The sequence below is a fragment of the Zalophus californianus genome, chromosome 5 (genome assembly GCF_009762305.2).
Source record: "Zalophus californianus isolate mZalCal1 chromosome 5, mZalCal1.pri.v2, whole genome shotgun sequence".
Classification (NCBI taxonomy): domain Eukaryota; kingdom Metazoa; phylum Chordata; class Mammalia; order Carnivora; family Otariidae; genus Zalophus; species Zalophus californianus.
In genome coordinates, this window is record NC_045599.1 from 18,244,544 (window position 1) to 18,262,737 (window position 18,194).

General features: G+C 42.0%; 1 protein-coding gene across 8 annotated transcripts in view; it reads right to left on the reverse strand.

Annotated features, from left to right (window-relative positions):
* Positions 1-15,919, reverse strand: part of CEP120 (centrosomal protein 120) — a 70,579-nt gene extending 54,660 nt beyond the window's left edge. The window contains exons 1-6 of one of the 8 annotated variants that reach the window (XM_027605596.2): positions 15,810-15,919; positions 15,457-15,534; positions 11,651-11,807; positions 10,190-10,304; positions 7,708-7,849; positions 3,555-3,703 (exon numbers count right to left, since the gene is read on the reverse strand). In XM_027605596.2, coding sequence (XP_027461397.2) covers positions 3,555-3,703; positions 7,708-7,849; positions 10,190-10,304; positions 11,651-11,807; positions 15,457-15,505 — 612 coding nt within the window. In that variant the 5' untranslated portion in view covers positions 15,506-15,534; positions 15,810-15,919. Of the gene's footprint in view, positions 1-3,554; positions 3,704-7,707; positions 7,850-10,189; positions 10,305-11,650; positions 11,808-15,456 lie in introns of those variants that run through there. The other 7 variants (XM_027605598.2, XM_027605597.2, XM_027605595.2 and 4 more) reach the window with 7 other exon arrangements.
* Positions 15,920-18,194: the final 2,275 nt, after the last annotated feature.

Below are 18,194 nucleotides of genomic sequence, written 5' to 3' on the forward strand. Positions count from 1 at the left end.
CTTGTGGAGTTCGGGGAAATAAAAGAATTAAGCACTTAGAATAAAACAGCCCCATGTTCAGTATACAGTAAATATCCAACAGTCATTTATTTTGCGTAAAGTAAGACAGTGTTTCATATAAAGTACATCTTTATATGTGAAGTAAATGTTTACTCTAACCCCATACATTAAGCTGTGTTTCAGTAGGTCTCAATCAAGTAATTTATCTAGAGAGAGCCAGCACTTATACACCTACAGTTGTTAAGAACAGATTCTGGAGTAAGCCCCAATCCTGGTTCCATCAACGCCTTACTGTGAAGCTTTGGACAAATTACTATATCGCTCTGTACCTCCATTTCTTTTAGGGTTCTTAGAAAGATGGAAAGAGAGAATACATGTTCAATTGTACAACTCCACCACCCAGCACGGTCAGCTGTTATATGAATGGGAAAATTTCTGCCTGAGGCAAAAGTATAGTATCCTTACCAGGGATTATTTCTGAGTTTTATTAGATAAGACCTTTCTCCTTTGGTTTCTTCCATAATCAGAACGCAATAAAAATTTTAAGAATTAAGGTGGCCCTGAAATATTTCATAGTATATTTAATTTTAATTCCCACCAAGAAAAGATTCTTTTCAAAATCCTTTAACATCTTTGTATTTGGAAGGTATTTTTTTTTTAACCCTCCACATTCAATATTTAAGAAAAGGAGCAATGCAAGATTATCACCATCCAGTCTTCCTTCTCCTAACTCATTCCTCCATTCTACAACATGAGAGCATTATGTCCTAAGTCACTGATGTGCATCTGAAAAGGTATTTTTTTCTTAGCTTTATTTGTTGCTTGATGCTTTCTCACATTACCTTTCACTAGCTTGAGGAGAAAACTAAATGGCTAATTTACAAAACCCTTGGCTTGTCTATAAATAATGAAAAAAGCAAACAAATATTAAACAATATCAAAAGATGAAGACTATTGGCTCAATTTTTTGTGTTTTTTAGTTACTGTAAAATACACCTAACAGAAAATGTACCATTTTAACCATTAAAAAGTGTGTGCACCTCAGTAACACTGAATACATTCACAAGGCCGTGCATGCACTGGTCACCACATCTGGCTCCAGAACACTCTCATCATGCCCAGAACTAACACCACAACCATGAAGCAGCCTCCATTTCCCACTTCCTCCAGCCCCAGGAAACCACAAATCTGCTCTGGCTCTCTATGGATTCACCTATGCTAGTGTATTTCATATAAATGCAATCACACATCATGTGGCCTTGTGTGTCTGGCTTCTTTCACTTGGCATGCGTTCAACGTCTGCCCACACTACACACCTGTCAGTACCGCATTCCGTTACAGTAGCGTAATATTCCATTGCACGGCTATGCGTTTGGTTTATCCATTCATCCACTGATGGACAGCTGGGTTGTTTCCACCGTTTGGAGACTGAATACTGCTATGTACATTCCTGTACACGTTTTTACTTGAATGCCTGTTTTCAGTTCTTTTGATTCACACCTAGCATTGACATTGCTGGGTTCCATGGTAATTCCGTTTACTCTTTAGAGAGACCTATTTGGCTTCCTTTTTAGCTGAGAGAGCCAACAGCCAGTTATCAATCCGGTTTTTGAGTTTTTAAAAATTAAACTGAGTGACTGGTCCCAGTAAGTCACCTCGTATTACCAAGAACTATTTTAGTTTTAGTTGTGGATTCAATAGGTCAATTACTCCCAACAAGCTTTTAATGTACAAAGGTAGCTTCACACATACAAACTATATGGTAGACATTTTGGTTATATTATCTCATCCCTCATCCTTATATGGAAAGGTGGTATTATCACCACTCTACTACTGAGAAAACTCAAGCCTCAGAAAGGTTATGCTGCCTAAGTGGAACAGGAGCCCAGCTAGTAAGCAGTGAGTAAGTAGTGAGAAAGTGAGCCCCACGCACATCCATCTTACTCCAAAACCGCATAACAGGGAAGAGAGCCTAAAACTGGAACAAGAGAGTAAGGGAAGTGACTCTATGTCCAGAAATACACAGGCCATTTACTTAGCTATAAAACCTTCCTAAGAAATGGTTTCCTGATCTTGAAAATGAAAGTAATAATCCCCTAAAGTAGAGAGAGGACTAAACACATTAGTTAGCATAAGGCCTATTTCACAGGACACACAGTAAATGATGAGGAACAATTATGCCTCCCTAGAGAGTTGAAAAAAATTACAAATAAAGTGGTAATGTAAAATGCCTTGTATCGACTGAGTAACGCAGTAAAAATATAGTAGCCTCATTATCTAACAAGTACCCTGATGTGGTTAATGGCGACAGTGGACATCTGACCTTCCCCCAGCCAGAATGGCATACTAGGGTGGGGCAATCCATAAGCACGGCTTTCTGAAGAAAGAGAGAAACTGATGGAGAAAGGCAAAAGCATGAATTTGGTATGACAAAATTATAAATATTTCCTGAGAAAAATCATTACCTGATACTCTTCCAAGTCACTTGGAAGTGACCACTACATGGTCACTAACAGGTATTTCACTTATAAATGTGGACTGTTTGGGAGCTTTGTAGCTCTAAGAAAGGTAATAGTAAGATAAAATTTAAGTCATAAGCCATATTCTCTATTTTTGAAATTATTAATTTATTTCAGCTGCTACAGACCACTATGTCGAGAAAACTGGGCTTGATCCTGAGAAAGACGATGGAATAAGAGCTCATTTTGTGATGAGCCATTTTTGTGATGAGGCAATGTTGGCATGGGCCCTAAGTGTCCCTGCACTTCTTGCTGAGGGCACCGAGATCGCAATGCCCAGACCACTCTCCCCCAGGCTACTTCCCAGGGTTGCTTGTGCAGCTGGTAACCTCGAGGGATTAAGTGTCTTCCTGGAGAGAGACCAGGACTGTTTACAATGCAAGTGGTCTAGTCCCCCAGTTCTGTGCTCCTCAGCTGTGATACAAACCTACTCCGTGTGGGGTGGCCACTGGCCCCTCTGTGTCACCCCTGGGACATGGGGTGAGGGAGGCAGCAGGCGGTATGCAGATGTGGATGCTGTGTGTGCTGTGCTGAGAGTAGTACAGTCCTTTGTCTCTGACCCAAGAACCTTCTGTCTCCTGGCACCATCCAAGAAGCGGTAACTGGCAAATGTGTTAGTTTATAAATAAGGTAAAATCTAATCTCAGATGATACCTATTGAAGTATGACTGACACCAAGTGTTCCCAACACTGGACAATTCTCCAAAAAGTCACTTTTTCAATACTTTAAAAAAAATCCTTTCAGACCAGTCCTTACCATGCCACACAGTGGCAAACAGTGTTTATGGACAGTCTTTCTTCTAAATCCTAAGAGATTTTAATTTTTATTCCTCTTACTACTAAAATCATACCAATTTATACTATTTTTTCTTAAAGCAGAAATACTTCCTGCAGTGAAAACACTTTTCTACATTTTTTTAAAGTAAAAAAAGTCCACCTGCAAATCTTTTTAATACCTAAAAGGCAAATTTTAATATAAAAAAAAATCAATGTTCACAGTTCTTTGTGAATCACTAATCAGAGGGAAAGTCTCACCTGCTCCAGCTGGGTGGCAAACGCTATGGTCACCGACATGATGAAGGAGTCAGTGCAATACTCTGCTGGTCCGATCTGATGGTAGCCTCCTTCCTCATTCAGGACTGCCACAATGTCCTTGGGGTCAAGTCCAGATAGGCTGGCAGCTACTTTATGGGGAAAACCACAATTAAACTACATTATAGTTTGCCATAAACCACTGTAAGATTTTGAAAGCCGGTCATGCTTTGTATTTTGCTTGGCAGTTTTCACGGATATAGTTAGTACCTCAGTAAGGTTTCTTTTTTTTTTTTTTTTTTAACACACTCTCCCAAGAAACCTGATTTAACCACCATTTTCTTTCTATTTTGAACTACAGTAACATTTTAAAATTGAATAAACTGCAGAGAAGAGGCATCATAGGTTTCCCGAAGGAAGTGAATTTAAACTGGGAACTGAAACATCGGCCCAATGTGGCTAAGAAGAGCAAGGTGAATGAACAGAGAATAAGGGAGTAGAAAACAGTGTTCCAGGCAGAAGGAACTGTACAACAAAGCCTGGGAAGAGAAAGTACGCGGTGGGAGAGGGGAGGGGGGCGCGTGGTGTGCTGGATCACCGGGTGAGAACTGACACGCAGGAAGACGTGGGGCAGAGGCCCGATCCTACAGCCTTGCTCCATGCCACGATCAAACGGTGGGATAGTTTTCCAAGATTAAGAGGAAAGCATGAAACAATTTAGAGAAGTGATAGAACGCACACCTCAGATACATGCATCCCCCATCAATAAGCAATCCTCTCCAGATTCCTACTTTGCAGCCTGAGAAATTGTACCTTTGGCTTGAAAAGGAGTTTAAAACCAAACGTTTCCCTAAGCAGTCAGGCTGCTGAAAGGACAGCTCGGACTCTGAAGGGGGGCGGGGGAGAGGGGCAGCACGCAGGGTTAACCCTGAAGAAATGAACTTCCTGCAGCACTGGCTAAATATAGCATAACAGTTAAGCGCACAGATGCTCCAGTAACACAGACCAAGATTCCAATCCCAATTCTGCCATTTACCAGTTTTTTGGGTTTTCTTTTGGGGGGGGGGGGACCATTTACCAGTTTTATGGCAGAAACCGGTTTTTGAAATATGATTTCTTTCTGTTTCCATTTTTTGTTCTGCAAAGCTTTTATAATGTTGTTTAGAAGATCAAATTAAACAATGAAAGTAAAGCCCTTACACAACATCTGACAATCACCTTAATAAAGACAGCCACAAAAACAGTAAGGTTAGCAGAGCTTAGAAGGGAAAAGAGTAACTGTGACAGGTCTCTTGGTGTCAGGGAGTTACAGGCTTGGAAAGGGACAGCAACTAGGATAAAGCTTGTGTAAGACTGGGGAGATTGAAGGTGGCACTGTGGATGTGCGCTGTCCACTAGATGTATGGACAGACACAGATATAACAGGGATATATGTAATGGGGGCTGGTGTGCGTGTGTGTGTGTGTATACATGCACCAATTCCCTCGCTATTTTCACTGGAAGGCCCTGGGAGCAGAACACCCCAATAACAACTGGCATATCTTGCACCTGGACCTTGACTCCTAAGCATCTTTCTTGGCTAAAAGGAAGCAGGGCTCCCTAAACAAACAGCTGAATCCGGGGCTGAGACAGGAAAGAACAACATCAGCCTGTACCATATTCCTATGCCAGAAACCAAGAAAAAGCTCCAAGAATTATAGAGACAGGCTAAGGGAAACAGAAGCAGCTTGAAGGGGCTCTCCTTGCACAAATCTGGGACACACAATGATAAATATTTTAACCCATTAAACAAAAAGAGAACACTCTTAAGTCCACACTTATACAATATAAGTAAATTGAAGGTTTGATAAGGAATGAGTATTTTCACAATTTTTTAATAATGAGTCACAAAATATTCATTACTTAAGGAAAAAAGAATTTACAGTCGAGAACAGATACACACTACACCTTAATCAAGTAACCAAAATGAGTATCATTGTATCATCAGTAATAGGACGAGTCCAAATTGTACGCCACCTGCAAAGATGAAATGACAAAAGAGCACTGCTTCTGTGATATTCATCATGCCAAAAATGTACACCCTACATCTATGATTGGACAAGCTGAAGCAGTGCGGGCGCACAGGCTCACCCAGACACAGACTCAGTCACGGGACTGCAAGAAGGTTCCTCTCCCGACACTTTACCTCTAGGTTACTAAACGCCTATTTTCTTTTTACCCAGTGTATCGTCTCCACCTTTCAACAAAAAATTCCAAGGCATGCTAAAAAGCAAAACAAACACCACAAAAATCGAAGCTTCTATCTCAGGAAAATAGAAAAAGAGCAGCAAATTTTTGCAAATTAAATTCAAAGCCAGCAGAGGGAAAGAAACAATAAAAACTGGAGCTTAAATCAATGGAACTGAAACAGGAAATCAATGAAAAAAAAAAATCAAAGAAATGAAAAGCTGGCTCTCCAAAAACATCAATCAAACCATTAAGCATTTAGCCAATGTTACTAAAAGTAGAGAAAATGCAATTTTCAGAAAAGGGACATCACTACAGATTCCATCAACATTAAAAGGATACTGAAGGAATACTATGAGAACAACTTTATACACACAAATTTGATAACCTCTATGAAATGGACCAATTCCCTTGAAAGACAAAATCTGCCAAAATTCACACAATCTGAACAGGCCTGTATCTTTTAATGAAATTGAATCAATAACTTTACAAAACAGAAAGCACCAGACCCTGATGACTTCACTGGTGAATTCTAGCGAACATTCAAGGAAGATATACCAATTCTCTGTCACCTTTCTCAGACGACAGAAGCAGAGGTAATAATCCCTAACTCACTCTATGAGGCCAGCATTACCCCGATGTCAAAACCAGACCAAGACATTACACAAAAAGAAAACAACAGACCACTACCTCTTATTAACATACAAGCACAGATTCTCAAAATATTAGTCAACTGAATCCAACTATGTATAAAAAGAACTGTATACCACAACCAAATGCAATTTTGTTCAGGTATGCAAGGCTAGTTCAACACTGGAAAATCTGTTACTATGATCCATCACAAGAGGCTAAAGAAAAACCACATGATGGCATCAAAAGATGCAGAAAAAGCATGTGACAAAATCCAAACCTCAGTAATGATAAAACACCCTAAGCAAACTACAAATAGAGAGTAACTTCCTCAATGTGATGAAGAACGTCCACAAAAACCGGACAGGAACAAGGCAAGGATATCCCCGTTCGTCAGTGTTCTTTAGTATCATACTGCAAGTCCTGGCTAATGAGGTAAGACAAACAAAGGAAACAAAGGCATGCCGAGCAGGAATAAAGACATAAAACTGTCTTTGTTGGCAGAAGATGCCAAATATATTCCTAGCAGAATCATAACTATAAATACACAGAGAACAAACTGATGGTTGCCGGGGGAAGGGGGTGAGGGCAAACTGAATGAAGGAGAGTGGGAGGTAGAGGCTTCCAGTTACGGAACGAGTCAGTCACAGGGATAGAAAGGCGCAGTGCAGGGAATACCGCGATGGTATTAGAATAACCTTGTATGGAGACAGAGGGCATCTGTCTACGCTTGTGAGCCCAGCATAAAAAATATGAAGGTGCTGTTCATAGGTGAGGGAAGAGAGAACAGGGCACTCATCCTAGGAAGAAAATTTTCCTAAATATCAATTTTTAAGAAAACAAACTTCTGGGGCGCCTGGGTGGCTCAGTCGTTAAGCGTCTGCCTTCGGCTCAGGTCATGATTCCAGGGTCCTGGGATCGAGCCCTGCATCGGGCTCCCTGCTCCGCGGGAAGCCTGCTTCTCCCTCTCCCACTCCCCTTGCTTGTGTTCCCTCTCTCGCTGTGTCTCTCTCTGTCAAATAAATAAATAAAATCTTTAAAAAAAAAAAACAAAAAAAACTTCTGCTTTCTTCTGTTATAGACCAAATGAAAGAGTATCTTGTTCTATTTCTTGGTTTTGTAAACAAGAGCTTAGAGCAGCAAGTGTTTCATGTGTAACAATCTCACAATGTGTGTCTGATGCACTCGAGTAAAATCAGTTCACACTTCTGTGTTTCCCTATCACACCGCTCACCATTCCTCAAGTCACAGTCCAGAGTTACAACTTTTCAGAGAATGTCCTTTGAGATGATGCACAAACCTTTTCCATCTCGAGGGGGGGCTCCTTTGGCTTTAAAACTATCCACTGGGGCCTTTGTATCTGTTTCCAAAGCAATGCTTATCTGTATCTCAGCCTTGAACTTGGTGTATTTATTACTCAACAGCTGGTACCATTTTGGAGCCTGAAGAGTAAAACAAAACAAAATCACCTTAATAATTAATAGGAAATCAACAAGAGTGGGCAATGTCCTATAAGGTTCCAAATATATCTCCTGTAGTTCCTCAGTACTTTCTCCTCTTTTAAAATATTTTTCACGTTTTCCTCCAAAGAATTTAATCCTGCTTAGGAAGCTAACTGAACTTCCTCTTGAAAAAAAAAAAAAAACAAGAAGTTTAGACTACCAATCTCCCTCTTCCCTACCCTTCATTTTTCACTTTTGCTGGCATACCTTTGCTGCCTGCCCCCATTTCTGCTTTGTTCTGCATGTATCAAATGAGGGTAAAGGAAAGCTAGTGTTAACAAAAAAAAAAAAAAAAAAAAAAGCACTAACAAAATACTAAAGCAGAGACGTGAGGTAGAGTTCTAGGTTATGATCCACACACCTGACTGAAATATAAAGACTTTGTCACAGCATCAAGCATCCTAAATGACCTCAACATCCTCACCACAGTAATTCTGAGAAATTGTACTACTCAAGCCAGCCTGTACTATGATGGCCCAGGGCCACGTGTTTCATTCCTGCAGGGGCACCACTGTAATTCATGGATAGAGCATTCTTACTCTGACCACTATTACCTAAAGCCACAGAAACCAGTGCTTAAACAGATCAAAACCAAAAGCTGCCATGTTGTATCAAGTTACGTGTGATAAGTAAAATAGGACTAACTAGGCCATAGCCTTTAAAAAAATCCACACCCAAGGTTTTTTTTTAAAAGCAAAAACTCAAGTATTTTTTATCATAGATATTTTGTCATTTTAAGTATGAGCCTGAGAATGAGTTTCAGTGACTCAGAAAATTTATTGTCTATTTTTCCGTTACATAACTTAGAAAAACAAATCTGGGTTTTTCTGAGTTTATGTTCATTTACGGAGAATCAATTTATTTTGAACTTCATATATTCTACTCACCAATTCAAATTATCTCTGCTAATAAACACGAGAGAATAAGCAAGACAACATCTGACTTTCCTAAAACTCTTGATTCTGAAACATTTCTTAACTCCGATAGAGAGAAAAAGCAACTATGATGACAAAGTGTCATATAGGACCGGGGGCAGGGCAGGGAACGTCAAGAGCATTTACAGGCGTGACCCCCTCCCAGGTACCCTCCCCCTAAGAGAATCTACCTTCTCTGTAACTAAAGCCACTGCAGAAGTGTCTTGCTCAAGTTGTAGTAAAGCTAGTTAAGTGAAACATCAGGGGCACAAACATGGTTGTGGGGCTAAGACTCCAGAAAGAAAACCTTTTTTAGAACCTGAGTGCAGAGAGCTGAGGCACACCAAAGGAGGGAGGAGAAACAGATCCTCTTTTAAAACATTTTAAAATTTCAGTTTCTTTTGAAGGATTCCAAATTCAGGCTAACTGGCTCATTTGTAAATATCATAGCTACCAGCAGCGAAAATGTTGGTAACAGATCCATTTTCTTCACAGAATCCTAATTTAGGATTCCAATCAAGAATAACGGACTTCAAATGGCAAGTGTGTGTGTGTGTTTACTTTCTTCTCTTAAGAGAGTGGTGACAAAAGCAAGTTATTAACAAAAACTGAAAGGAAGCATTTCCAAAGCCAGTAACATAAAAAAAAGGCTAGAAGAGATTGTAGAAAGATAGAAGAGACATTTTCGGTGACAGAAAGTACTGACCTAGGAATCAAGACCCTGAATTCTTTTTCCTTCTTTGTGTGCGTGTGTGTCCGCGGGGGGCGCAGGGGGGTGCCTACTGTTTCGGTCACCTGAGCACGTTGCCGTAAGTTCACTTGCTCCGACGACTACCGAAGAACACAAGGAGCAGGGCAGAGGGAAAGCGATCGGAAGACTACTACCACAGCCAAGTCAAGAAAGGACAGTGAGAATGTAGACGAGGAGCTGGATCAGGACGGGGCGGCTGGAGGCCCCAAACCACCTAGAAAAGGGGGGCTGTGGAGGCTGCAGAGGGAGGGGTGGGGAAGGACTCCTGGACTCCTAGCCTGCACGCCTGGAAGAGGAATGGGGGCCATTCACTGAAGTGAGCAACACTGCAGGGAGCTTACCGCTCATCGCTAAAACAAAGCTCGGCAGGTGAACACGCCAAGCTCCAGGTAACAGCAACGTGACCATATGTTTGAGCTCAGAGAGAATTTTCTTTGAGAAAGACAGTTCCAGGTCAAAGAAGGGACTGAAACGTAAGAACTGCCACACTGACTCAAACCAACCGCCACTCCCCCGACCTTTCAGGTCCAGTGTTCCACCTCCTTTCCAGCAATCTGGTATCTGCTACAAATCATCAACTAACAGAATCAGTACCAAAACTCGAAAGGCTAGTACCTGCTTTGTTTCTTGAGCAGTTCTTAAGTCTAGAACAATGTAACCTATAGTTTCCTTGGCTGAAGATACAGGATCCAAGGCAAAACACTGCAGTTTGATTGGAGTACGCTGCAACCTGTAAGGTAACAATTTACATTAGAGATAAAGTACCTTCTGCTTAATATTGAACTGATGTCCTGTTAGCTTTGAAAAAGCTGTCCACTACTCTCAAGACAATTATAATTTTGTTGGATAACCGAAAACTATTCCACATTTTCTGAAAAATTCTTCAATTGACATCAACTATTAATTATGCCTCTTTATCTTTATACCAAGTAATATTCAAACCACGTCAAAAATCTTGGTCTCTCCCATCTGAGAAGCGATGCTCTAGGGCAGTGTTTTTCAAGCTTCTATAATATACAGAACTCTTTTAAAGTAAAAAACTACCATGAATCCTCAAGATTGATTTCAAAATGCTTTCCTTATACTCTCACACACACATAAAACCACAAATACACATATATGCTTAAAGCTCTTTTTGTCACTAACATAATGAAATAAACTTAAGAATTATTTACCATACAAATCACAGACTATTCCAAAAGTCACTGAAAACACAATTCTGATCTACTCTAAGAATTTATTACCCTTTCAAATCCCCAGACAAATCCATGGACTGATTTAGCCATAGAAAAAAACAATTTTCTCCTGACATTCATTTTTTAACTTTGTAATTTTATTTGCTCTAGTCCTAAGTCACAGCAATGAATGAAGTGATTTTGTGTTTCCCAGAAAAAAAATATTTTCAATGCTTTTTAAAATACAAGTATCTGTGATCTTGCCTATTTCTAGGCATCTGAGTTCATGAAATAAGACATTCTAACTTTAAGCCTGTTTTATGTATTGACACCAAGTGTTTTTATGTCCAAAATCAAGTATAAAATTAATTAAAAAGAGTCTCTTATGTAATTACTACATACATGTCTCTATATATCCTTGGCAAGCCAGGTTAAGTATATAATAAACGAAGTAATAGAAATTACAATGAATTCCAACACTTAATATTGGGTAAGCATCATTACAGCCCTTCTAGAATATCTATTCCCTTCTAGACTATCTAGTCTCTCAGACATCACGGGGGAAAAAAAAAAAGCTAGGGGCAGTGGTTAGAAACTGAGGCTCTAGAGCTCAAGTGGCTGGGCTCAACCACTATCCAGCTGACTGTCTTATGACAAGTTACTTTCCTTCTTAGGCCTCAGTTTTCTCACCTATACCTGGGGGGACATTCTAACACTCACTTCACAGGATTGTTCTGATGCTCAAGTGAATTATTACTGCCAAGTACTTTGAAAATCTCCTAACACATTACAAAACCGCTCAACAAATGTTATCATTGTTACTCTAATCTAGTAAGACATAAATTTATTCGTCTCTAGGGACCTAAAAAACAGAGCAGAAGGAACTGAAAATAACAATCACCTGTGCTGATGGAGGGCTTTCCTGTCGATCTCCCAGGCTAACTCGGTAGCAAATTCTGGCTGGTCGGTATGGTCCACAGGGTCAGTAGCCAACTGTTCTCCATCAAACTTTGCTTCTACTACAAGCATATGCTTTGGACGCTTGGGAAAATGGCGACCTGGAATAAAAGACTATACAAGTTAATCAGAAGTATATAAAAATCAAACATGATCTTTTAGCACGTGGTTTTAAAAAAAAAAAAGCTAGGTGCAGTGGTTAGAAACTGAGGCTCTAGAGCTCAAGTGGCTGGGCTCGACCACCACCCAGCTGACTGTCTTATGACAAGTTACTTCCCTTCTTAGGCCTCAGTTTTCTCACCTCTACCTGGGGAGACATTCTAACACCCACTTCACAGGATTGTTCTGCATCTGGTTGACTTATATATTCCACTAACTACCTACTAACACGTACTCACACATACAAGTTGTAAATTAGTGTTTCTCAAAGGTTAACGTGCAAGAATCATCTGGGGATCCTGTTAAAATGTAGATTCTAGTTCACTAGGTCTAGGGTGGGCCTGAGAGGCTGCATTTCCCATGTGATGTCAATGCTGTCCTTGAGTCACCATCTCAGTGACATTTAGAATTAAACAATTAAAAGCATGATTCCACCAATTTTAGATCTTACACTAGCGGCTATTAATATAGAACAGTGAAGTCATCCAGAGAGTCGGGAAATAATCAAATTAGCAAAAACCCATCAACCTGCATCTTAATTTTCCTGTTAACACAGTCAAGAATACTCAGCAAATTAGCCAGAGAAAAGCAGACATATGTATTCATTCATTCATTCAAATTTCAAGGACAATTTTTTAAGTTATCAAATTTGGTACCGCCTGACTCCATTCCTTCACTGGTCACTGAAGGTACAGCAGAGTCAGGTATTAACCATGTCAAACAATGGGATGCAAAAAGAGTAAACCAGAGTACTTGCCCTGAAGGAACTGACAAACTGAAGACACAGGGTACAGGAAGCTCAAGAACTAAAGAACAAGAATCTTATCCACCTGTTTACAGGTCAGGCGAGGGGCATTTTGGTGAGACGAGCGTTCACCCCTGTTAAATAAATACATCCCAGCTCCTACTCACCCTGGCACAAGCCACTTCGTAAGGAAGGGCTCAGAGAGATCTCGATTGCCATCCTGTGACTTTCAACCTGAAGCGCTCATTTGAAACTCCCCACTTAGTAGTCCTACCACATAGCACACGGCTCTCCCAATTAGCAATCACAAAGGCCTCTCTCTGGACATCATTTTGAGCTGCTCTGAAAGATCACAGGCTTCCCCAAATGAATTTCAGCGATATCAAAAAAAACCCCTTTATATTCAGTCCCACTACCCTAAACTATAAGCTCCAATTGGCCTGAGAAGAGAAAATATGTACCGGAACGAACAGGTGCCTGCCTCATTCCAAAGACAATACTTAAAAAAAAGAAACCTTGTCTTTTTCATCCTTAGAATCCAGCACATAGCCCCAATTTTGTTCATGGTAGAAATCTCCTCATTTTCTTTTGAATAAAGGGCATTTCTAGAGGTGCAGGCAAGAAACTGCAAGCAGCTCAATATAACTAAAGAGCTGGTAACATAGGAACATAGGGCAGGAGAGGAGACCAAGCTGAAAAGGTGGGCAAGCAGTCTGTCATAAAGGGCCATGAATCCTGTTCTAAAAAGTATAGACCATTATCCTTTAGGACACCAAAGGATTTTAAGACAATTAGATTTGCATTGCAAAAGATTACCCTAGAGAGTAATGTGAGCAGTAGATATTCTCCGAAAAGGAAAAAAATAAACCATTCACCAGACTACTGGAAAGATAACAAGAGATTAGAGGGCCTCAAAGCAGCGTGCTCAAAGTGGAAAAATTTTCATTCAGAAGTTTACATGAAGCCCCTAGTATTCTGTTAAAAATAAAACCAACAATACCCTGTGACCACTTGGAAGGCTGGGATGGAGAAGGAACCCAGGAAGGTAAGGACTCTCAGGTTCTGGGCTTGAGGCAACAACATGGTTATGATGAATGGAAACACAAACAAAAGGAGACGGTTTGCAGGGAGGTCCACACTCCAGGAGTAGTCATGTTTGTGGCAACACCTAACTGACATCCCTGAATCCAGATTCCCTTCCTTGCACACCTCTACGAAACTTGCAAATGATGCTCTCCTGCTTAGGAATACTGGCTGCCTCCCTCTTTTTTAGAACATTAAAGCCCTTGGCTTTCAAAATCCCCCAAGGTCTATTCAGTCCGGCTACACAAGCTTATTTTACCAGATTATTCAATGGTCACCTCCCTTGACCCTGGGCATCTTGCAGGCCTCTTCACCGTTCTACCCACCATGCTTACTCCCTCAATGGCCTGGGTTATCTAACCTCCAGCAAGGACTTTCTTCCATCCTTACTTACCACTCACAGCCCTTAAGCCATCATCCCCACTTCACCCCCAAAACCTGTATTTACGGCCCACATCCAGTATTTCTAATACTAGAAAGCATTCCGACATAGCGTGTCCTGCAGATGAATCTGATCTCCCCAAGAAGACAGAAGCCTAATAACATGCATGAAGGGAAAGAGAGTGCCTTGTATTTCGGTTTGCCGCTATGCTACAGGGAGCAAGTACCAAGCCCAAAAGCTTTTATTAACCAAATTACAAGGGGATTTCAATCCTCTGTCTTTAAACAATCAGTAAAATAACAGTTAAAAATACCCCAACATTTTACAGCTTCTGTTCAGTTTTCTGTTCCAAAACTCATTACAACTCATTCCCTCTTATCCCCCAAATAGTGCCAGGCCTCCACAAATTACCTCCACTAGGTGGTTAAAAAAAAAAAAAAAAAAAGCCAGCCAGCCATTCCTCTGGCCCACTCAAGATGACTGTTGTCACCTTACTCATAACCTATCCTCACTCTACCTACCAATTCCTATGCCCCCACTTTCTGCCACCTACTCTCCAACCCCAGTGAATTTAAGAAATTGCAGACTATGCCTTGCTTTTCCATACCTTAAGTGTTCTTTGCTCTTCCCTTTGCACGGAAAGCCCTCCCTTCCTTTTTTCCCTTCACACAAACCTCATCATCCCTTACGACCCAAATCAATGTCCCCTCTCCTGGGAAATCGTCCCCAGGGCTTGTCTTTCTTTCCTCCACACCCTGTTGAATTATACACATTCTTCAGGCTATACCCCGAGCTTTCAGGACTAGGGCTATTGTCTCCTTCCATTCCCAGCACAGTGCCTGACACTCAAAGAGCTTCCAATAAACAAATGTCACTTATTCAACCAACGGAACCTCAAGGCACGTACAAGAGACCGTCTTGACAACTCTAGTTTTTTAAGGCCCCTATCAAAGCTTGTAAAGGGAATGGCCTCCGCAATACTTCAGACTGCAGGAAATCCGTATTCGACTCTAAGCAAAGTTCTCACAAATGGGATCACCGGGAGGCCGCTGAACAGAACGCGCTTTGCAGGCACACTCGGCTCACATATAAAAGTCATCGACATGCTGCTTCTGATGGAAATCGCGTTTCTCCTACATTCCCTGGGGCTCCGGCTCCGCACGCTAAATACCACCTATCCCTAATAGCTCTCACGCTCCCTCGAGAGGTTTTTAAATCAATCGCCTAACAGCCCTTACTAACTACAACTGTGAACAAGTCCGGGGGGAGCGCAAAAGCAAAGATGACAAAGGTCCTTAAGGCCAACCAGGAGTGGGTCGCACGCCACTCTGGTACAACTCGGCAAGCAGCAGTTGCAAAAAGCAAGCCCCGGGCCGCTCACCTTCTAGGATGGACACGACGATGAGCAGTTGGTCGGACTTGGAGACCATGGTCGCGCTGGGCGGCCCGCAGGCGGGGTCTGCTTGGGGGAAGAGGGACCCGAGTGAGATGCGGCAGTCCCGCGACCACCAGCAGGGCTCCCGGCGGGGCTCCCACCGCCCGCCCACGGCTCCCGACGCCGGGACCCCGCTGCGCGGCCCGGGCCTGCGGCCGCCGGCACCACACCGAACTCCCTGGCCCCGGGCCGCCAGCCCAGCCCTAGCCCTGCCCCGACTCAAGGCAAAGGCAAAGACCGCGCGGCCGTTGGGCCGCCCGGCCCGTCCGCAGGGAGAGGCGAGCCCGCCGCCGGAGGACCTTTTGCCGCCTGCGTTGCCGCTTTTCAAACGCCCGGGCAGCTGCCGCGGCAGCCGCCGCGCCCCGCTTCCGCCTAGCAACCAGGCCCGCAGGCCCAGTGCCGGGGAAAAGCTGGAGGACAAAGGGTGATAGAGACCAAGGCAGTCGCGGATAGAACGCCCCTCCGCCCGCTTCGCCTCCTGCCCTTTTATGCTATGTTCCAGAGCCCTAGGGAGAAGACGAGTCCACTGCCTCACAGCGCCCCCTGCTAGCCGGACGGGGGAAGGCGGGCGCGTTGGCGGGCCCCGACTGCGCAGGCGCACTACTGCCGCTAACGCTTCCTGCAGGGCCCATAGGAGGAGTGTGAATGTGGTGTATTCTCTGCTTCTCCTCCCCTTAGACACAGACCTGGGAAATACAGCAATGGAGATGGAGGATACGCGCACGCACACGCACACGCGCACACACACACAAACACACACACAGTTGGCTCCGTTCAGATCCCCAGCGTCACGACCGCTTCAAAACTAAATCACAGCGTGATTTAATCACGACTTAAGACTGAACTGAAAAATCCCCAAGACTCGCGCCGCCCCGCAATCGTTCACGTTTTGAAAACAAGTAGCGTCAATACGGTAATTACTGTACCTGCTGGCGGTGACGTAAACTCTCCGAGAATTTCCTGTACTTTAGAAATTACCCTGAAACAAAAACATTGTCACGTGGGCAGGGAAATTAAAAGCATAGGTTCTACGGCCCCCTGACAACAGGGTAACTAATTAGCACCATCAAGACCCAAATGAAACAAGGCATTTCCCCACCCCCCAAACCTTCAGGCTTTATTTTAGGAAAGATTAGAAATCCTTTGGAGGTCAGGTAGCTTGAAACTGGACCTCGGGCGGGGTAGAGGGGGTGAGTAAGGAGGAAAAAACAATCCCCACCCCACCCCCATTTGTGCCCAAAAGGAAAGAAGGATGTGCACGTTGGGTTACACGACTTCTAAGACCCTTTCCGTCCCCTTCGGAGCTGCCTGAGATGAGCATTATGCAATATAAAGCCAAAGTAATGATCTACTTTGGGTTCATCGTTGAACAATGCATTCTTTTGCGTAAGATGTCAAACAGACTCAAAAGTAGATAGAATAATACCGTGAACCAGCAAGTACCCAAAACACGGCTTCAACAATTATCGATTAAAGACCAATCTTCCTCTGCTCCGTTAATTTGGAGGAAGTCCCTAACATCGTATCAACTCATCTCTTTCAATATGTACCTCTAAAACATAGACTATCTCGATATATTACTTAACCTCAATTGCAGTATTTTACCTAAAAAATTAAAAATAATTCCTTAAAACCTTTAACTGTACACTGTTCAAATTTCCCCGATTGTCTAATAATTATTTTTCCGTTGTTTCGTGCAAATCAGGATGCAAAGAGGTTCCAAAACCACAGTGTGTTTGGTTGATCTGCCTTTTGTGTCTTTTCGTGTAGAGGTACTCACTTCTTTTTTTTTCCCCCTTGAAACTCTTCATTAAAGAAATTGGTCATGTATCCTGTGGAGTTTACCACAGTCTAAATTTTGTTGATACAAGACCAATGTCATTATTTAACATATCACCTGTAGAGCAGTCTAATGAAGATGTCCAGATTGACAATACTTGCGATGATCAGCAAACAGATCAACAACAGCAAGCCAAATACGAGCTTCTTGTGGTGTAAAACACTATTTAGTTTAAACCCTAGACAAAAGGAGCTAAAGCAATGAGACCAAGGATCTCCAAAGCAAAAAAACCCCTGGGAGTCAGAGTTTGGGACCTAATTCTACCATTTATGTTTTAAATAGGTGACCATCGACAAATCACTTTACCTCCCCGAGCCTCAATTTCAGCTACACAATAGTAGTATACATAATTTCTTAGTTCAGGACTTAAACGTACTAAATGCCATTTAGTTATTATCTTTTTATATGAACAGTAACAGACCTTAAGTTAGGAGCTGTAAAAGAATTAAGAAATTGCCATCAAGACGCCTCACTGTTTTGTTTTACGACATTTCAGGCTGAGAAGCTAGATTGTAAACCATCACTGAATGTCAGAAAATAATTTCAAATCAGAGACGAAAAATCTGACAAACCATTAAAATTAACTAAGAAAGTAAAATTTTCATAAAGTTCCTTTTATCTGGACTCCCCTGAACAACACTGTTACTCTCAAAATCATATCACAGCTTCTGAAGTTATCAACTTAGTTGGTTCTTTTTTTTTTACATACTGTACAAAGTTAATGTCATAAAATTTCCCATATATCCCACCTAGACATTGAATTATAAGTCCACCAGCAGCTATATCCTCTTTATATGTTATTCTATAACCTACTTTTTTCATGTGTGATATTAAACAGTAGTAA